We start from the raw sequence: 21,919 nt of genomic DNA on the forward strand, positions 1-21,919 counted from the left end.
CCGAAGCCAGAGGAGCACCCTGGAGTTGGGGGAACTTTTCTACCAAGCTGCCAGGGGGGCAGTGTACATTGGGGGCGACTTCAATGCCCACCACGCCCTTCTGTCATCGCCTCTTCAGTCCAATGAAGCAGGACGGCACATTTCCTTACTTCTGGAGGAGATGGGTGGTGTCTCCCTCCTAAACAACACGACAGAGCCCACTCATATTGGAGGAGGTCGCCTCGACCTCTCCTTTGTCTCAACCCCTCTGTCAGGCCTGGCGTCATGGTCACTCCACCCACACCTTGCGAGTGACCACTTCGCTACTCTTGTTGACTTGCCTCTCGCCCCCCTCCCCCCTCCCCCGCCTCCCACACCACGATGGGATCTACGCAAGGCGGATTGGGCGGCCTTTGACCGTGCTCTCACGGCGGCCTTTGCGACATCCTCTCCCGCCTCAGACCTCGAGAGCCGGGCAAATCAAGCAGCAAATATCTTTTCGCACGCTGCCTCTCTTGCCATTCCTTTGCAGCGGCGCTCGGCGAGATGCTACCGGGACGGCTGGTTTTACTGCGACAGGGTCAGGGAATTGAACCATAGGCTGAATGCAGCACGCAGGCAGTACCGGCGGCGCCGAACATCTCCGCACCGCCGGTACCTGGTTGCTGTGACTCGGCATGTGGTTACTGAAAAGCGTCGCCTTAAAGAGGAGGCGTGGATCGGATGGTGTCGCACCCTGGATTCTCACTCCACGCTCCGTGAGATGTGGGGGAGAATCAGGTTCATCTCCGATCCACGTCCTCCTCGTCCGCCCTCTCACCCTGACCCTGCCGCTGAGGCCAGCCGTCTTGCCCAGCATTTCGCTGACCGCTCAGCCTCTTCCAATCTCCCGCAGTCTGTCCGAGCCTCACAAGTGCAGCTGTCCGCCTCTCGCATTGCGGCCATTCAGACGGCGTGTAATACACCTGACCCCGCTGACTGTCCCATCACCAGCAGAGAGCTTCAAAAAGCGCTGAGGCGCCGGGAGGACACTGCACCGGGGCTCGATGGGGTCACGTACTCCATTTTAAGTCATGCTGGAGATTGCGGTGGAGAGCGTCTGCTTGATTTGCTCAACCTCTCGTGGTCTAAGGGGCGTCTACCGAGGTCGTGGAAGATGGCGGTCATCCACCCGATTCCGAAACCTAGTGATCCCACTGCCATGCGCCCCATCTCCCTGCTCAGTTGCTTTGCAAAGACAGCTGAGAGGGTTGTGCGGGCTCGTCTTGCTTGGCGGCTGGGACCGCTGCACCCAAGGATTTATGCATATCACCCAGGCAGGAGTGCCACCCACTGCCTTGCATCATTCCTTGGGGAGCTGAGGGGCGGACGGGGGATGGCCATCTTCCTCGACCTCGAGAAGGCATTCGAACTGGCGAACCCCACCGTTATCTTGGCAGCTCTTGCGGCCAGGGGAGTAGGGGGCAGGCTCATATCCTGGGTCCGGGATTTTTTTAGTGGCCGCACTGCGGGGGTCCGCTTTCAGGGGCACCTCTCCCCTTTTCACCCGCATACCAATGGCGCCCCCCAGGGAAGCGTTTTGAGCCCTATCCTGTTCAATGTCCTGATGGAGGAGCTCCTTTTTGTTGAATATGGGCCTGGCATAACTCTACTCTGTTATGCTGACGATCTGGCCCTCGTGTTTACACGGAGAGACTGTTTTCAACAGGCAGACTTGGCCCTTTCTCGGTTACACGCAAAGTGCAACGAGCTAGGGCTTAAAATCAACTTTGCTAAGACGAAGTGTCTGCCTTTTGGCCTCCGCCCCCCCGACTTTCCACTGCTGCTTGGAGGTCATCAGCTCTCAATGGTCACCGTCCACCAGTATCTGGGGGTTTGGCTAGATGGGGGCCTCACCTTTGCTTGCCATGTACGGTATCTGAGGGAACGTGCTTCCACCCGAATGGCTGCTCTCAGATACCTCTCCAGGCGGAGTTTGGGGGCATCATTTTCTGTCCTCCGGACCTTTTATATTCATGCAATCCGATCTCTGGTGGACTACAGCGCCATCTGTCTAACTGGTCTCACTCCACCAGTGTCTCGATCTCTGGAAGTCATCCAGAACGATGCACTCCGCATCATGCTGGGTGCTCCACGTTGGACCCGGATTGAAAATCTGCGTATGGAGGGCGGGGTGCCGTCTCTGGCCCATCGCATTATGTTACAAGCGGCAATCGTTACACTGAAGATGATCCAGTGCCTGCCTCACCTGCCCGTCACTGCCCTCCTAAAACGCCTTCTCGGCCGCCCACCCGAGCCGGCCCCTCAGCGTGACTGGGCTCGCAACACGGCCGCTGTCATCCATGGACTGGGAGCTGCGGCGAGCCTCTGTCAAGACCCCGACTCCCCCTTTTCCGGATATGTTGATCCACCGCCATGGGATCCTCCTCTTTTTAATATTTTTTGTCCATCGGAGGCTAAACCCCGCTCCTCGATTCCAGCACTCCTTCGCCAGGAGGGTCTCAGTAGGGTGGCAGCACTGGCCTTACCAGACTCAGCCATCTATTACACTGATGGCTCTGTTTCCCCCAATGGCGCAGCTGGAGCAGCCTTTGTCACTGGGCAAATAGTGGAAGCTTGGCGACTCTCCTCAGGTGTATCCGCTTTCCAGGCGGAACTTGCGGCCATCCTGGGTGCTTTGCGCCATGCTCACCACCATCGTCGCAACCGAGTCATAATCCACACAGACTCTCTTTCCTCGATTCAGAGATTACGATCTTTCTCGCTGCATGACAACGTCTTCCTCCTAACAGCGATCCATACATTCGCATCACTTCTTGTCCATAGGGGCGCAACGATTAACCTGCACTGGCTCCCGGGACATGTGGGAATCAGTGGCAACGAGCGTGCTGATCACGCTGCGCGCTCAGCTTGTGATCTTCCAGACATCACATTTCCACTACGACCTAGTCCCTCGCACCTCATCCACACTCTCACTGCCACCATAGGAAGACTATCCCTAGAGGACCATCAGTTCTGGGTCACGGAGGGCTCTTGCTCTGCAAAATGGTATGCTACTGCCACGTCCTATTCCCTCCTGCTGCCCCCCCCAGGTCTACCTAATTTTATTGTAGTCCGACTTCGAAGATTGCGTCTTGGGTTTCTCTGCTACAAGCAAATTAGGGGTATGGAGCCAGACCCGTGTGAACATTGCTTGGCCAGCTGTGAGGAGCCCCTTTTGCATTATCTTCTGGACTGCCCAGCCACCACCAGGCTCAGGTCTGAGCTCGACTCGGCCCTTGCCCGAACTGGTGATGTCTTTAGGGACGCTGCTGGCATTGTTGCCCATGCTCCATTAAATATATTACTTACTACGGTAAGGGATTACCCTCCACCTCGATAAAGCAAGCTCGCGCAAGTAGTGCGCACCTCTGACAGGCTCTCTGTTTGCCCGTGTCCCAGGAAACTGGGACGAATATCTCACAAACAAACAAACACAGGCGGGTGACACAGTTCTGGCCCAGCTCTCGTAGTGAGCACATCTCTTCCCCAGATCCTGAACGGTGGCTAGAACTCTCCTTAGACTTTCACAGTCTGTTTTTTCTCTCGTTTACGAGATCCGGTGCTTTTCACCAAAGTCTTGTGTGCTCTTGTGTTTTTTGTGTTATCAGCTGTTTTTCCGGCTGCCACTTAGAGTCCCTGCCGTAGTACGACGCCGAACCCTGAAGGGATACCGTAGGGTATTTCCATGAAGGGGGGCCTTAGAGGCCTGGTTATAGGAGGCGGCAAGGGTAGGCTTTCTGTTAGGGCTAGGGTTAGGTAAGTCCCTCACGGGGCAGTGTTGGGGTACTCTCACGGCGCCCTTTAGAGGGCGGGGAGTTTAGGCCCCCGGCACTGTAGGGAACCGCCGGATTAGCAGCTGATAATTTATTTATTTTCTTGTTTCTTTCGTTGCTCTTTTAAGGTATATACATTGGTTCATACACATATATTCGTGTATATTTGAAGTATACATGTGTGTATGAGTATGTACATGTGTGTATGCTAGAAAGAGGAATGGAATAACATTTAAATAAATAAATACTCCAGTACATATATATATATATATAGAGAGAGAGAGAGAGAGAGCTTTTTTTTTTTTTTTTTTTTTTTTTTTTTTTACCATGAGCGTGCCGGATCCTGCACTTGATCCTGACCCGAGTGGTGACTCGTGTTCACCTCCATCACCTACAGGCACCAAGCCTAAGTCTCACTGCAAAAGGCCACGACTAACAGGGCCAGAATATGGTGCTGATGATCTCTTCCTGAGCATGGATACCGAAGATATCTCTCCCACTGACTCAGACCTCTCCAGCAAGGACGCCAAGTTAACTCCTCCTGACACCTTGACTTCCAAGACAGATGCTACCCAGGCCCCTGCCACCACGACCACAGACACGATGACTGATGATGACGGCTTCACAGTGGTACAGAGAAAGAAAAATAGTAAAAGACTTACCAACCTTGCTGATGAGCCAGCCACATCCTCCTGCAATACAGACCGCCACACCACACCCACAAACACACGTTCATCTTCCCAGCACCTTCCTCAGCCACCTAACACTACCAGTACACTCCCTCTTCCCCCCTCCAAGCCTCCTGCATTCCTTATCACCAACAATGATGCCTTCCCCACCCCTTATGACACTGTGATCGCCTTGGAGACAGAGCTGCCTCATCTCAAGTTTAAATTGGAGGCAACACGGAACCAAAACACGATCCTGGTTCCTCTCGATAAAGACACCTTTCACACCTTAGTCTCTCTCACCTCTGTGGCAGGCAAACCTATCAGCCTGAAAAAACTTGACCCCAACCTGTCCACCAGAAAAGTTATCCTCCAAAATTACCCTACAAATTTTCCCCTGCAAGCCATAAAAAACAACATCCAAGTGGAGGAAGCCACGAGATGCGAGGTAGGGGGAGCCCCCACCAGGCAGGTGCTAGTCACCCTCAGAGGCCCCATCCCAACAGCACTCGACCTACAGTCATGGGGCACCTACACTATCCGCCCATACACCCCGGAACCTCTCAGGTGCTTCAACCAGCGCTACGGGCACCACCAGTCACGATGCACTGGCCCCCCAACATGCGCTGTGTGCAGCGGTCGTCATGCCACAGAGGAGTGCATCACCAAGTTAAAGGCCAAGCAGCCGGTTCAGCCGAAATGCCCCAACTGCAAGCTCCCTCACCATGCCTGGAACAAACTATGCCCAGCACGCAAAGACCTTGTGCAGAAGGTCATAGTAAGAGAGCACCGTTGGCTCCAGGCAAGGACTACAGTGACACCAGCACCACCAGGGACCTTCACATGGGGACAACAACGCACACCACAGTCCACAATACGGCAACCACCGGCCCCAGATGAGTTCCCCCCTCTACCTCCAAGCAAACACACACCTCCAGCAGTTTCCCCACCTCCATCCAGACCCACTCCCACTGCCACATCACACACCACAGCACAACCGCCTCCACCAACACGTCCGACAGTCCACACCATCTCGACTCAAACAGTGCCAGATGCCGCCACGCAAACTCCTCCACCAGCTTCCATACTATCTCCAGGATATGTTATTCTGAACAGGGACCAACTGGCCTGCTTTGCTCAGCAAATAGCCGACCATATCACCACATGGATGGGAAAGGAGCTAGGCATGCCTATCCCCAGCCCAGAGGGAATCCACACGTTCGTACACAAATCACTCGACCAGTTTGCACACAACCCACAGCCAACACAAACAGAGATGCCACCGCCACCCACAACCCCTACCACTGCTCCTATTCACACACAACACAGCAAACAGAGGGGAAAAGAGGAACGTCAGAGCCGCTCACGTTCACGCAAACAGTCTCAAGACCGCCTACGAACACCTCACCAACAGTCACGCAGCCATGCCAACACCACAGACAAACAGCCAGACAAAGCACACCAGCTGTCCCCAGCACCACCACACACGGACACCAACACACACAGGAGGAGATCACGATCTCCCATCCCAATGCACACAGACATGGACGACTAACACACACATTTCCTCACAGACAACCCACACACACACACAAGCACTCCACATTTTACAGTGGAACGTCTATGGGATTACTCCCAAACGCCTCCTACTAGAAGAGGCAGCCCATAGAGACCATTTAGACATCCTCCTCCTCCAAGAAACACTCCTAAAACCGAACAGGCAGCTCCGATTGCAAGGCTTCACCACCTTCCTCCTCCCCAGCACTCCAGGCGGCCCCAGAGGCTGTGCCATACTTGTTCGGAGCCATATACCTGCCACAGCTATTGATCCGCCACCAGACTGTGGCGAAGGTGTCGAGGTCCAAGGAGTTGACATAACCTTAGCAGATGGTCACCTACAACTATATAATATTTACCGCCACCCTACAGCCGACATTAACCTTGGGGAGGTTGCCACTCTCTCCACAACTAATCAGCTCTTCATTGGTGGCGATCTTAATGCCCATCACCCCAGCTTAGGCTCTAGGTCCCCCACCAATGCAGCTGCATGCCATATTTCAGAGCTACAGGAGGCGGTGCCAGAGATCATACTCCTCAATGACCTATCCACACCAACGCATGTACGCGGAGGCAGGCTAGATCTCTCTTTTGTGTCGTCTGGCTTAGCCCCCCCTCACTACCTGGAGGCTACCTCCCACCCTAACATCAGACCATCATGCTATAATTACCACTATCAGGGTTGCTCCACTCCCTACGCCTGCTGGGCCCCCACCAAGGTGGAATACCAAGAGGGCAGACTGGCCTAAATTCACCACCATACTGGAAGATACAGCAGCATTTAACGCTCCAGTAAATCTGGAGGAACATGCCGCCCTCCTCACAGACGCCTTCAGTGCAGCAGCAGGCTCCTCTATCCCAAAAACTGCTCCCCCAAAGGCTTACCATACAGACCATTGGTTCTACTGTGACAGGGTGAAGGAACTAAACAGACGCCTTAACAGAGCCAAGAAGATCCATAGAGCCAACCCGACAACTAATAGCCTAGCCTACCTCCAGGCCGTCGTCAGGCACTCTACAGCGGAGAAAACAGACATAAAGGAGCAAAAGTGGCTGGAGTGGTGTCAGTCCCTTGGTGCTCATTCAAGACTGGGAAGCATTTGGAAAAAATTGAGAGCTGTTTCCAATCCTTTGCCACCCCTCTCACCCCGACCCACAGGGAGAGGCTGAAAGACTGGCAGCTACATTTGCCCAGAGGACCTCCCCCACACAGCTTCCAGAAGACACCACACATAAGCAAGAAACCTTAAACCAGACCAGGACGGATCTTATAAACGTGTGCAAGGCCACCCCAGCTGACTCTGATCATCTATTCACGATGCATGAGCTTGATCAAGCCTTGAAAACAAGCACTGACACTGCCCCAGGCCCAGATGGTATCACCTATTCCATGCTCACACACGCTGGGCCTACAGCAAGATCCGCCTTCCTAGACCTATTGAATCACTCCTGGTCTATGGGCAAAGTCCCTGAGCGATGGAAGACTGCCACCATTCACCCCATCCCCAAACCACCTGATCCCACAGCCTTTAGACCCATCTCCCTTCTCAGCTGCTTAAGCAAAACTGTTGAGAGGATGGTGCTCGAGCGCCTCAACTGGATTCTGCCATCACCCCACAGTCACATCTTTGCTTACACCAGAGGCAGGGGAACGGCTGAGTGCCTGAGCTCCTTCCTCTCGGAGTTGCGTGGAGGAAGAGGCCTGGCCATTTTTATAGACCTGGAAAAGGCCTTCGAGCTGGCATGCCCGAGGGCTATCCTGGCAACCCTAGCAAGCAGGGGAGTCAAAGGTCGCCTCCTGTGCTGGCTTGAGAGCTTCTTTCAGGGCCGACGGGCAGCAGTACGATTTCAGGGGCACACATCATCAGAACACTGCCACATCAACGGAACCCCACAGGGCAGCATTCTCAGCCCCACGCTTTTTAACGCCCTTATAAACTGCCTCCTACAGATGGATCTAGGCCCTGGAGCCCGACTCCTCTGTTATGCTGACGATATTACTCTGGTAGTCCACGGTGGCCCATATCATGCAAAAACCCAGAGGGCTCTGACAAGACTCCACCTAAAATGTACAGAGCTGGGACTCAAAATCAACCCAAATAAAACCAAGGCTCTTCCCTTCCTCATAAACCCATCGAAAGACAAACTCCACCTCGGTGACACAGCCATCGATTATGTTCCCACACACAAGTACCTGGGAGTTATCTTTGACTCCAAACTTTCTTTCCAGACTGAGGTCAACCACCTCCGAGAAAGAACAAAGCTTCGCTTCAATGCTCTGCGATCCTTGGCAGGAAAGGGAAGGGGTGCCACATACAAAGTCCTCCATCTATTCTACATCCAGACCATAAGAGCATTAGTGGACTATGCGGCGCCAGTACTACCGTCCCTTGACGAGCCACAACTGGCCAAACTGGAAGTCATCCAGAACAGTGCCATGCGCACCATGACTGGTGCACCCATGTGGACCAGACTATGCAATCTCCGCATGGAATGTCACCTCGAATCCTTACACCTTCGCATACAAGCAAGAGTGGCGGGCCTGGCAGCCAAACTAGCCCACAATTCTTCCCCCCTTCCCCTACTGCCACGGCTCACAGCAGCAGCCAGCCTCCACCAGGACTTACAAATAGCTGGGTTCATAATGTAGCTCGAGCTATCCACACCTATGAACTAGATAACTTTATAACACAAGCCAATAACACACCTGCCACCAACTTCATCCCCCAGCCTCCTTGGAGTCCACCCCCATTCACGCTCATTTTCACGCACACACTATCCAAAAAACAAACGCCCACCCAATTGCTGCGTCAAGAGGGCCTCAGACAAATTGCCACCCACACACTCCCACGGTCCAATACGTACTACACCGACGGTTCTGTCACACCAACCAAAGCTGGAGGAGCTTTTGTGTGCGGGGACAGATCTTTTGGCTTCCGTGTCACAGATGGTGCCTCCACCCTCCAGGCCTAGCTGGCAACCATATTAGCTGCCCTCTCTGATGCCCTAGAGCACAACCCCACTACTCCCACTATCATACACACGGACTCTGCTTCGGCTATTCATACTCTTCGCCAACACACTCACAAAGACAACATTCACTTAATCCATGACATTCTCACCACCTCACAAGGTATCTGCAATGCTGGAGGATCGATTATTATAAATTGGATCCCAAGTCATGTAGGCATCGTGGGTAACGAGAAGGCAGACCTCACAGCAAAACACGCCCTAGAAAAACCGAACATCGATTTTGTCATCACGACAAGCCTAAGCCAAGTCAAGCAAGGCATTAGAGAAAGGGCAGCCAGATTAAATAAAGATGACCACCGCCTATATGTCGAACTACACTCCCCCTCCGCTAGATGGTATGCACTTGCCACACACTATAAGCCACTACCACCTACCACTAGATCCAACTTTAACATGCTCACTCATCTGCGCCGCCTTCGCCTGGGATATAAATGCTGCAGCGAAATTATCGACGATGATGAAGCACCAGAATCTGAATGTCAGCACTGTCAAGCGGCTACACTCTACCCCCTCCTGCACTACCTCCTCAAATGCCCAGCCACCTCACGCATCAGGAAAAGACCTCTTCCAAACCCGGATATTCCCAGAACCCATGATGCAGCCAGATCCATTAACTCTCTACGAAATGCTGCAGCCTACGTTGTAGCCACGGTCCCTCTCCCAATATTGACTGAGGTGGTGCGCTCTGCCCCTCCTCCCCCTAACATGCATGTCCATTGATGTGCAAGTATATCTGTGTGTATGAATGTGTGTGTGTGTATTGACTGTGTGTGTGTGTGTGTGTGTGTGTGTGTGCATGTGTGTGTGAATATGCACATATACGGGTATATGTGCATATATATATATTTGTACCAGTCAAGAGACTGTTACGGCAGTATCTCCCCCTTACTGATCTACGCCTAAATCCACTGACTGGGCTAACATATGGCCCGGCCCCTTCCATTTAATCGAAGGGGAAATCTTTAACAAACAAACAAAGTGGGTGACACTCACAGTCCACCTCTCGCCGAGGCAACACCTCCACCGCTGTTCCCGGCGGGACCAGGGCCCGTACTTATAAAACACTAAGACTGAGTCATAGGGCGAAAGTCTGTCCTAAATTCATAGGAGCGAGTCATAAGTCCTTATGTTCGACTTAAACTGAGTCATAGCTTAAGACCCCTCCCGAGTGGTTATAGCGCTTCGGACGCGGCTTATGACTCGATCATAACAGTAAAGATGGCCGCCGCACCACAACAACAACAAATTCGCCAGCGTCAACCAAGACATTTTCGTGAAAGGAAAGATGTGCTTAACGAGCAAAGTGATGCAGAACTGGTCAAGAGATATCGTTTGGACCGTGCAGGCATAATTTTTGTGACCGATTTGGTGCGGGAGACACTAACAAGACCAATGGCAAGAAACAAGGCTTTAACCCCCTTCAGCACGTGTATGTTCTCCATGCTTGGGTGGCGGTGTGGTGTTTGTTTACAGGGTGGTGTGGAGAGGCAACATGTCCTCGTCCACAACACAAAGTGGTAAATTAATAATTCCTCAAAAATGACATTAATCTCTTTACTTTACCCTGAAAACATTTAAGAAAATATCGTAGTAATTTCTGATTTTTTGTAGCATCTTTTCTCTGTTGTTTTCTTAGATTTTTCTTCATTTTTCGAAACTCTCAAGTGCTACGCAGCGCCAACCGCTAACTCAGCAGCTTGTGACTTCGACCTAACAAAGTCTCGACTTAGTTATGATGAGGTGCTCCCTAAGTCTCACATTTATGACTTTCACCTAACTATGATGTAGTTTTTATAAGTACGGGCCCCGCTCTCTACAGCAGCCGTACCAGCCGAGGGACGGGCCTGTCCTTCCATCATAGGGAGTGCCCTTGTCGGTCCATCAGGAGATCGAGGATCCTCCGCCCTTTATGCCCGGCCTACAACCCTCTCTCCGTCACCACCAGGACCGGGGTTGTGCCCTTTTGACCACCAGGACCGGACCTACCCTCTACGCTTCCACCTGCTGCTGTGGAGAGCTGGAGCGAGTCAGATGGGGGTTGAGGGCAGAGTTCGGGACTTTCGACCTGGGCTTCGGCGCCCTTACCACCGGCGCCGTTTTGTCCATCGCTCTCTCGTCCCTCTCTGCCCTCTGTTAACATCGGAGCAGCCGGCCGCGAACCACCACCGAGTCGTTTGGGGCTTTCCACCTGAGCATGCCTGCACCCTCTCCATCGGCGCCGTCCTGTCTACCGCTCTCCCCCTCGCCTCCTTGATCATCGGGTTGCCTCTACCATCGCCTCGTTCCCTTCCTCTGCCGCCCTTGCCCTGTCTGCCAGTCTTCGTCCCTGCTATGCTCCATTTTGGAGCCATTTTTGCCCATCTCCCTGACGGGCTCTTTTGTTTGCCCGTTCCCCACCATGCTGTGGGGAGAATATATCACAAACAAAGGCGGGTGACGCATTAGTCTTCTCCTGAAGGTCTTCCTACTCCAGCGACGACGAAGACGATACTACTACCATGTCCGGATGTGGCAAGGTGAAGGGAAAGTCCAAGTCCCGATCTAGCAGGGCTGGGCTCCAGTTCCCCGTCGGCAGGATCCACCGTCTCCTTCGTAAAGGCAATTACGCCGAGCGTGTGGGTGCTGGTGCCCCCGTCTACTTGGCTGGAGTCATGGAGTACCTAGCAGCTGAAGTGCTTGAGCTGGCTGGCAACGCAGCCCGTGACAACAAGAAGACTCGTGTCATTCCCCGTCACCTGCAGTTGGCTATCCGCAATGACGAGGAGCTCAACAAGCTCCTCTCTGGCGTCACCATCGCTCAGGGAGGTGTCCTGCCTAACATCCAGGCTGTGCTGCTCCCCAAGAAGACGGAGAAGAAGTAAACACTTCCAAGAAATCCTTCTTCTTCTTCACCTCCATCGGCTCCTTTAGGAGCCACATTCATTTCTTGAGAGTGAATAGACTTTGCCCAACATCATCATCTTTGTGTATGGATGAATGTGTTGGTATACTGTAATGTATGTGTCTGTCTGTCTGTATGTATGTGCGTATAATGTGGTATGTGTTGAATGCTGGCATGTGTCTGTGGCTATATTTATTTACATTCGGTTGCATGTAAGAAGCTAATGACATCAGTGAAGGTCGATTAATAATAATAATAATAATAATAATAATATTATTATTATTATTCCCACTACTACATAGCGTCTTGTCCCGTTCCCAACTGCACCTACATAATAATACTGTACTGTATAATTATGCCTCCTAAATAACTGCCTGGCCGGGTGGATGAATGAAAACATAGGTGATGATCATGGCTATTCTCCCACCATCGAAGGAATGGACAAAGTCGTTCAGTGACAGAGGATATGGTGATGTATTCAACAGTATATATACTGTATATATATATATATATATATATATATATATATATATATATATATATATATATATATATATTATCCGTGTGGTGACGACCATGGTGGATTTAACACCCCCAAATAAGAGGAATAATTAAGAAAATACTATTCATTCATTTCTCTCGTCATTAGGAGTAGTATTACAACAACTAGTTCCTATAAAATCAAAAACCACACTCTATCTATTCATCCATCCATCCATTCATTCATTCATCATCATCATCATCATCATCATCATCATCATCATCATCATCATCATCATCATCATCATCATCATCATCAAGATTAATAATAATAATAATCATCGTCATCATCATCATCATCAGCAGCAGCAGCAGCCATCGAACTGCGAGCTCCGGTGAAGGCCTGCTTAGTGAAACTGTTGGGAGGCGAGTGTCAGCCACCTTTTTTTTTTTTTTTTTTTTTTTTTCCGGCCTATCAACCATTGGGGCCGAAGCCCCTGGTTATTAAGGCCATATATATATATATATATATATATATATATATATATATATGATGTATATACCTTTAAACATATATACATATATATACAAACATATATATACATACACACACACACACACACACACACACACACACACACACACACACGCTTCCATGCATACATACAGACACACTTTCATGCAAACGCACATATATATATAATAATTTTAATCTTATTTATTTTTTTTTGTATTTTTATTTTTTTAATTTTTTCTTGGTTTTATATTTTTTATACCTTATATTATAAAGAAAAACTAATCTAAAGACCCTAAAATTAATCACCTAACAGACAAATCGCTAACCTATACTAAATCCTACAGAGACAAATAGCTATACCTACACTAATGGTAAAAATACCTCGACTAACAGAACACCATCGACTGCAGATATGTAATGCCTTTCTACATGACATACCTGCACTCATCACCTGGTGACTGTCAGTCGAGGCACAACCTAATATAGGGGACATTAATATATGAAAGGGAACCAGACGAGTCAGGAACATTTCCATATACGTCAGCTGTCGTCCCTAATTAGAATAACTTAAGCAAGATAATATAATGTATTTACATAATTTGTACAGAAAGTGAAGAACCTCGCCCAGCAGACCACCATCGACCGCAAGTGCCCAATACCTTCCTATATTGCACACTTGCACTCATCAGCTGGTGACTGTCAGGCGAGGAACATGGCTTAATGTAGGGGACATCAATATTAGAAGTAGATCGGTGGGAGGAGGAACTATTTAAAATATGTCAACTGTCAACCCTAATTAATATTACAATATATATATGTTTACTCTTCATAAAAACCATAACCACACAGTAAAAAAGTCACATCACTCTGATCAGTCCGGTCTCTCTCAAGAAAGCCATCAATTTATCAGTCATAACAATATCCCCATCACTCAGGATGGTGGAAAGGGTGAAGGGGACGTCTACTGCGCCGCAGTAATTTATAAGTGAAGCACGTTCACGAATAAATCGCCGACAGTGCAGGATGATATGACTGATAGATAACACCGCATTACAGATGTCACAGTGCGGTGGGAAGCATCTTTCCATATATGGTTTTATGTAGGTTAAAATGGTGGCATTAAGCCGTAATCGTGCCAACACTTTTTCCTCTAGGCGACTGGGACGGTTGGCAGTGTCCCAGTCGCCCAGGTACGGCTTACAAGTTGGAATATTTAGTCTGGTCCACTGACCTTGCCACAGAAGATTTATTGATTTCTTTCCGAGAGAGAGACTCGACCGTAGATCACGAGGAACGTCCCAAGTCTCCTCGAGCTCTACAGCCGACTTTGCAAGTAAGTCAGCCTGCTCATTGCCGTAGATACGACAATGACCAGGCACCCAGATCAGCGTGAATGACTTGTTGCATGAATGCAACTTATTAACGATGCGGCCCTGGATCTCGTGAGAGTCCGTAGTGCAAGATGCAATTGCCTGAAGGGCTGATTTTGAATCTGAAAATATGACAAATGAGTCATGCCTAGAATTGAGAGCATAGTCTATGGCTTTGTCAATAGCAAAGAGTTCTGAAGTAAACACAGATGTATGAGTCGGCAACCGATACCTGAGGGCACATTCAGTCGACCACACACTTGCACCCACACATTCACTCGACTTGGAGCCGTCGGTGTACAATTGATTTGACCCGAAGTGACGAACAATGATGTTACGAAACAAGTGGTGGACCTCCGCCTCCGGCGCCTTGGCCTTTGGTGCTGGGAGCAATGTAACATCGACTGTAAAGCCGGGTGGCTCCCAAGGCGCTATATTTTTAAGCACCAACTTGTCACAGTCACTGGGGTCCACATCAAGCTCCTGAGTCAGTAAGTGGACGCGAGCGGCAAGTGGCCGACGCACCCCCCACAGAAGGTGGGGTGGTATTGACGCAGGGGGGTACAGGCCACATTGCCGATATTGCTTTTCCTTAATGACCTTACGCTGTAGGACAAGGCCAGGTGGTCACGGCGAATACGGAGGGGAGGCACATTCGCCTCCATTTCCATACAAGCCACACGGGTACACCGGACAGCTCCAAGACACATTCGCAAGCATGTATTCTGCAACACATCCAATCCTTTCAGCGTGGCATCAGATGCCGAGCCATACACCTGTGCGCCATAGTCTAGCTTCGATCGAATAAAGGACTTATACACCATTAATAAAGATTTTCTGTCGGCACCCCATGTAGTACCCGCTAGGTACTTGAGGACATTTAACGGTTTATCACAACGAGCAAGCAAAGTATTAACGTGAAGTTTAAAATTCATTCTACGATCAAAATGTATTCCTAAAAATTTTACAGAATTTTGAAAAGGTACCGCCTGATTATCCGAAGTTAAGCACAAATTAGGGACGTTACGATTAGTGAAGACTATAGTGGCACACTTACGTACGGAAAACTTAAATCCCCACTGCAAGGCCCATTGGTGGACGGAGTCAAGGGCTGCTTGAATCCGCCCAGCCGAAAATTGTGCATTACGGGAAGAGTGCCATATTGCACAATCGTCAGCGTAGAGCGAGTATTTAAGATTCCTTGGGATGGGAGCTGATGACAGAATATCATTGATCATAATACTAAATAAAGTAGGACTAAGCACACTTCCCTGCGGCACCCCGTTTTCCTGGATAAATATATCCGATGTTACATTACGTGGCAATTTGACAGAGAAAGTCCTGTCCCTTAAGAAATTTGAAATAAAAATAGGCAAATTTCCTCTTAAACCATAAGCATAGAGCTTCATTAGTATACCGTGTCGCCATGTCATGTCATAGGCTTTATGGATGTCCAAGAACACCCCTATCATGAATTCTTTATTGGCAAATGCCTCTGCAATACAATGCTCCAAATTCATTAAATGATCTAGTGAACTTCTGTATTTACGGAAGCCACATTGTTGATCATTTAACAAATTCTTCGACTCTAAAACAAAAAGAAGCCTATTGTTAACCATACGTTCCATGACCTTACATAGACAAGAAGTCAACACAATAGGACGAAATGAAGTGGGATTCATAAGACGACCAGCCTCTTTGGGTATCGGTATGACGTGCGCAAAGTGCCATGAGTTTGGGAACGTTCGAGACGCTCAAATCTCATTGTACAATGCTAACATCTTAATCAGGTTGTCCTGATTAAGATGCTGGATCATACCGTACGTGATGGTGTCTGGTCCAGGGCTGGTGTCTTTACAGGATTTAAGGGCAAGGAGCAGTTCATCTAGCGTAAACTCTTGGTTGTACGGGGACTCTACGTCTTCTGTGGCAAAGTCTAATATCTGTAGCTCAAATGTGCGTTTATGATGTTGGAAACGTGGGTCATAATTGGCTGAGCTACTTACATGAGAAAAACTCCTGGCGAGGATGTTAGCAACGTCCACGGGCTCGTCATAGGTGGTGTTATTCACCTGCAAGGTGGCAGCCACCTTGTCGACCACCTCTTCTATATAATGCACTAGCGGTCGTGCAAGTACCAACCGGATCCATTTAAATTTGATTTCAGGCCTCAGCGGTTGTATGGCGGTTGATGCAATGCTTGTACGATGGGTGATTGGTGGGTTTTGGCACTTAGAGAAAACGGCCGTGACAGCGACAAATTCAAGGGATAACTTGTTCATATGCAGACATTCTGTCTGTCTAACACTTAGGCATTCATATCATGCACTGTGTGTGTGGTGCCTCACCGACGTGACTGACTATGTCTTCTATTCTCTAGGTGCATCCTTCAAGTTTGCTGCTCGTGCATATGAAGGCAGAAATACCTTGGAATAGTGGGATTTGCCTTCACGATTTATGGAGGCGACTCCCGGAGCACAGCAGAGGAGATGCTCTGGCAACAGGATGGAAATTGCCCTGATAGGTATGGAGAAAGCTTTCCTGAAATGGGGGGGGGGGAGATCAGAGGGACAGAGAAAGCAATGGCCCAGCAAAATAAGTGATAATGTATATGTATGCAGACGTCCATTAAAATTAGAAGATGTAGAAGCAGAATTGACAGTTGCCTAACCTCCCCTTTTTTTTTTTTTTTAACTGCCAGAGAGAGAGAGAGGGAGGTTTGGTATGGTTCAGTTAGGTTAGGGTTGGTTATGTAAGGTGTGGTAAGAGTTGGTTGGGTTGCATTACATGTCTTCCTATCCGTTACCTTAAAAAAAAAAAAAAAAAAAAAATTAATTTTGGTGCTAGCTAACCTGCTCAACATCTGCATTTACTTATACTACTATGCCTTCATTCATTCTCTTTCACAGAAATTAGGTGTGGACCTCTAAAAGAGGTCCGGGGGTGGTTGTTGTTGTGTGCTTTGCCGTGGCCAGGTGGAATAGTGCCCACCCTCTTAACCACCGAAGCCGTAAAGGGTGCGCCCTTGTCTCTTCAGGGCGTACACCACGTCCATCGCGGTCACGGTCTTGCGCTTGGCGTGCTCAGTGTAGGTGACAGCATCGCGAATCACGTTCTCGAGGAACACCTTGAGAACACCGCGGGTCTCCTCGTAGATCAGGCCCGAGATACGCTTCACGCCGCCACGACGAGCCAGACGACGGATGGCAGGCTTGGTGATGCCCTGGATGTTGTCACGAAGCACCTTGCGGTGTCGCTTGGCGCCTCCCTTGCCCAGACCCTTGCCGCCTTTGCCTCGACCAGTCATAGTGTCTACAGCTGCTGCTCAGACCCAGTAGTAGTGAGTGTCCACTCCGCTCCCAGCACCAACAATGATGACGACCCCGTGTTAGTTCGTTCATTCGTTTTAAGATTTCCTCCACCTATAGTGGAAGCCGGGCCATACATTAGCCCGGTCGGTGGAGTTAGGCTTTGGTGTGAATTGGGATGACAGGCCATGTGAACAGGGCGGACGTGCCGCCCTGTACACACTCTGTTTCTTAGGCTTTATAAAAAAAAAAAAAGTAAAAAAAAAAATAAATAAAAATAAAAAATAAAAAATAAAAATAAATAAGTAAATATAGATACAAACATATACATATATATACACATATACATATATATATATATATATATATATATATATATATACATATACATATACATAAATTATATAAATAAATTAAAATTAGGGTGGAGGGTGCGTGCTTTGCACCACTTGAAGGAGGGCACTGAATGGGGCGGTGGCAACGATGCTGGCTGCGGTCTTTCGGAGGGTGCTGAGTGGGATTGCTGCAGTGTGGGCTCTGGGAATGTCAGGATTAGGGTAGGTGGATTTTGCCTTGAGGCGGGAGGTGACTGGGCAGCGAAGAAGGTAATGGAGCAGTGGGTAAGGGGTGTCGGCTTGGCAGTGCTCGCATTCTGTGGGAGGGGGGTCGCTTGCTGTTTCTAGTTCAGAGAGGCTGGGGTATCCCAATCTGAGGCGGCGGAGTTGGTTAAGCAAGCGATTGTCTTTTGGCAGAGGTGGTTTGAGTGGCGCGTATTGGGTGGCCTGGGCAAACCACATTGCAGAAGGAGAGCCGAGCTGTACTTCCTGATTGTGGTCTTCTCGGCTGAGGGCTTTTGCGCAGTGTTGAATTTGCCTCTTGATGTTTGAGAAGCTCTGTGCTGTCTCTATGTCAATGGTGGGGCGTAGTGTTGCTTGTCTCGCAGTGTCATCTGCCTTTTCATTACCCCTGATGCCTACATGACTGGGGATCCAATGTATAATGACTGATCCCCCTGCATCCTGTATTTGCTGGGTTGTAGCAAGTAGGTCTGTGATGATGAAGATGTTGTCGGTGGGAAGAGGCTGTCTAAGGGTGTGGACGGCTGCCATAGAGTCAGAGTGAATGATGATAGCTGATGAAGGGTTATGGAGCAGGGCATCCTTTAGTGCAGCCGCTATTGCCACCAGTTCCGCTTGTAGTGTGGAAGCTTCGTTGGTTAAGTGGAAACCCTGTGCTCTTTGTTCGCAGACAAAGGCTGCAGCTGCTCAACCATCAGAGACAGAGCCATCAGTATAGTAGGTGACTGCATCCTTTGGGGTGATGGTGTGGATGCGCTGTAGGCCTTCTTGGCGGAGTTGCTGGGTGGGGGTGTGTGATTTAGGAGGTGTGTTGGTGATGATTGTTTTGCACAAAGTGGGGTCCCAAGGGGCTTGGGGGCGATAGTGGGGGGCAAGGGAGTCAGGGGCTTGATTTACGAATGAGGATGTCTCGAGGGTGTGGATGGCTCTGGCTGTGATGTGGAGCCAGCTACCCGTGAGTATATCAGGGTGGAGGCCTACTGATGTTTTGATTCGTGATAAAAGGGGGAGTGGAGATGCACTGCAGGCTAGTTTGGTGGCAAGGGTAGCAACACGAGTTTGGATGCGGAGGTTAAGGCTAATGAGGTCACACTCGAGGCGGAGGTTGGCAAGCTTTGTCCACCTCGGAGAGCCGGACATGATCCTCATGTCTTCATTCTGAATGATTTCTAGTTTTTGGGAGTGTCCTGGATCGATTGCTGGGAGAACAGGTGCGGAATAGTCTATGACTGATCTGATGGTCTGCATGTAAAAGAGGTGGAGGACCTTAAAGGTGGCTCCGCCCCCTTTACCTGCTGGAGCTCTCAGTGCCGAGATCCTGGTTTTGGTTTTATCTCTCAGGCGTGCAACTTCGGGTCTGAAAGAGAAGTGGGAATCGATGGTCACGCCCAGGTATTTGTGTGTTGTATCGTATGCAATGGGCGTTTGCCCGAGGCTCAGTTGGTTGATGGGAGGTCTGATGTTGATAGGGAGGGCCTTTGTTTTGGAGGCGTTAATTTTGAGGCCGAGTTCTTGGCACGCTGAGTGTATTTTAGAGAGGGCTTTCTGGCCTTGAGCATGGTAAGGACCTCTGTGGATGGCGAGGGCTAGATCATCTGCATAACACAGTAGTCTGATCCCAGGTCCAAAGTCGGTGTGTAGGAGGCACTCCACAAGGGCATTGAATAGGGTTGGACTGAGAATGCTGCCTTGTGGAGTGCCATTTTGGTGTTTGTGGGGGGAAGAGGTGAATCCTTGGAAGTGGACAGCAGCTTCACGATCTCGGAAGAAGTCCTCGAGCCAGCAAAGGAGGCGACCCCTCACTCCCCTGCGTGCCAGGGTTGCGAGGATAGCCTCTGGGCATGCTAGCTCGAAGGCCTTCTCGAGATCTATGAAGACAGCTAGATCTCTGCCTCCTCGGAATTCAGACAGGAAGGAGCTGAGGCATTCTGAGGCACCTTTGCCCTTGATGTAGGCGAAGATGTGGCTGTGTGGGGGAGGCAGTGACCAAGTCAGATGGTGGAGAACCATTCGTTCCGCAGTTTTGCCAAGGCAACTGAGAAGGGAGATAGGACGGAGGTTGTTGGGGTCGTTTTGTTTAGGGATGGGGTGGATTACAGCACGCTTCCACTGCGAGGGTATACGTCCGAGGGTCCAGGAGTGATTGAGGAGGTCAAGGAAGGCCTTCCTAGTCACTGGACCCGCATGTGAAAGCATGCTGTAAGTAATCCCATCTGAACCTGGAGCGGTGTCGGTGCTAGTTTTGTAGGTGTGTGTTAGTTCGTGTATGGTGAAAGGGCAGTCTGACTCGGCTGGGGTGTTTTTATTAATGTGGATCAGGTGTGCTCTGTGTTGGTGTAGGTCATCTTGTTTGCATCTGGTGGAGAGCGGGAGTTGTTGGGGGGAGGTTCTAAGGGCAAAGGCCTCAGCCATGTCATCAGCTTTCCCACGGGGGTTGGGGTGGGTTGGGGGGCGGGCAGTGGGAGGGCTAGAGACTGCTTTTAGTTTCCTCCAAATAGATCCGAGATTGGTGTGAGCTCCCAGAGATTGGCACCACTCCAGCCATTTCTGCTCTTTTATGCTGTTCTTCTCCGCTATACAGTGCCTGATAACACTTTGGAGATATCTTAGTGCATCAGGGGTGGGGTTGGAGCGGTAGATCTTTTTAGCTCTGTTTAGATGGTGGTTGAGCTCTTTGACCCTGGGGTTATAATACCAATGGTCTTTGTGGAAGTGTTTTGGAGGACCGGTGATGGGGATTGCTGTGTCTGCCGCCACCTGGAAGGCCTCCGTGATTTGGTTGGCATGGCTGTCAAGGTCAGGTGAGGGGTCTAGGGTAAGGAGGTGGTGGTCTAGGGTGTTTGTAAATAAGCCCCAGTTTGCTTGTTTCTTGTTCCATCGTGGGGGGGGCCCAGGGGGCTTCGGTAGAGGAGTGATTCCTAGGGAGCAGAGGATGGCGTGGTGATCTGATGTTAAGGTGAGGTGGATCTCCCAAGTGGATCGAGGAACGAGAGTGGAGGAAACAAGGGAAAGATCCAGCCTACCTCCCTGTAGGTGCGTAGGGGTGTTGGTGTTGTTGAGGAGGGATATGGTCGGGGTTTCTTCAAGTACTAGAGCTATGTGGCATCCTGTTGGGTTAGCTGGGCTTCGGGATCCGAGGCACATGTGGTGGGCATTCATGTCCCCCCCTATGAATATTTCCTCTGATTGTGAAAGGGAGAAAAGCTCTCCCAGGTGTAGATCGGCTGCAGGCGGACGATAGACATTGAAAATTTTTAGGTTTTCATTTGTCAGGGTAAGTTCTACTCCCTGAATTTCAGTTCTGGGTCCACAGTCTGGGAGGGGGTCGATGGCTATTGCAGGGATGTGGTTTCTGACGAGGATGGCACAGCCTCGGGGACCGCCACGAGCACAGGGAAGAAGGAAGGGGATAAAACCCTGCAACCGCAGTGGTTGGCGCTTGTTAAGAAGAGTTTCCTGCAGGAGGAAGACATCGATGTTGTCTTTATGGGCAGCCTCCTTGAGCAGAGAACGTTTTGCAGTGGCACCGTTGATATTCCACTGCAGTATGCGAAGAGATGTAGAAGGGGAGGTGATTTGTTGTGAGGTAGGGGGATGGCTTGCAGTGTTTAGGTCATTCCGGTTGATGGAGTGGATGTGGGAAGTGGTGATCTGGATCGAGGTCTCCCTTTCTCTCCGGAGGGGGTGTGATGTCGGTGGCTGGGGGCTCCTGCATGCTTGTCCAGGTGTTCTT

At 50.1% G+C, this 21,919-nt stretch overlaps 1 protein-coding gene across 1 annotated transcript; it reads right to left on the reverse strand.

The window, feature by feature from the left end:
- Window positions 1-17,295: 17,295 nt before the first annotated feature.
- On the reverse strand, window positions 17,296-17,607 carry LOC145418912 (histone H4). The gene has a single exon (XM_080287168.1). The coding sequence runs from the start codon at window positions 17,605-17,607 to the stop codon at window positions 17,296-17,298; it is 312 nt and encodes a 103-aa protein (XP_080143294.1).
- Between the last annotated feature and the right edge of the window lie 4,312 nt (window positions 17,608-21,919).

The sequence above is a fragment of the Coenobita brevimanus genome, chromosome 117 (assembly GCF_032717465.1).
Source record: "Coenobita brevimanus isolate Jiangsu-jjx chromosome 117, ASM3271746v2, whole genome shotgun sequence".
In the NCBI taxonomy this organism is placed as follows: domain Eukaryota; kingdom Metazoa; phylum Arthropoda; class Malacostraca; order Decapoda; family Coenobitidae; genus Coenobita; species Coenobita brevimanus.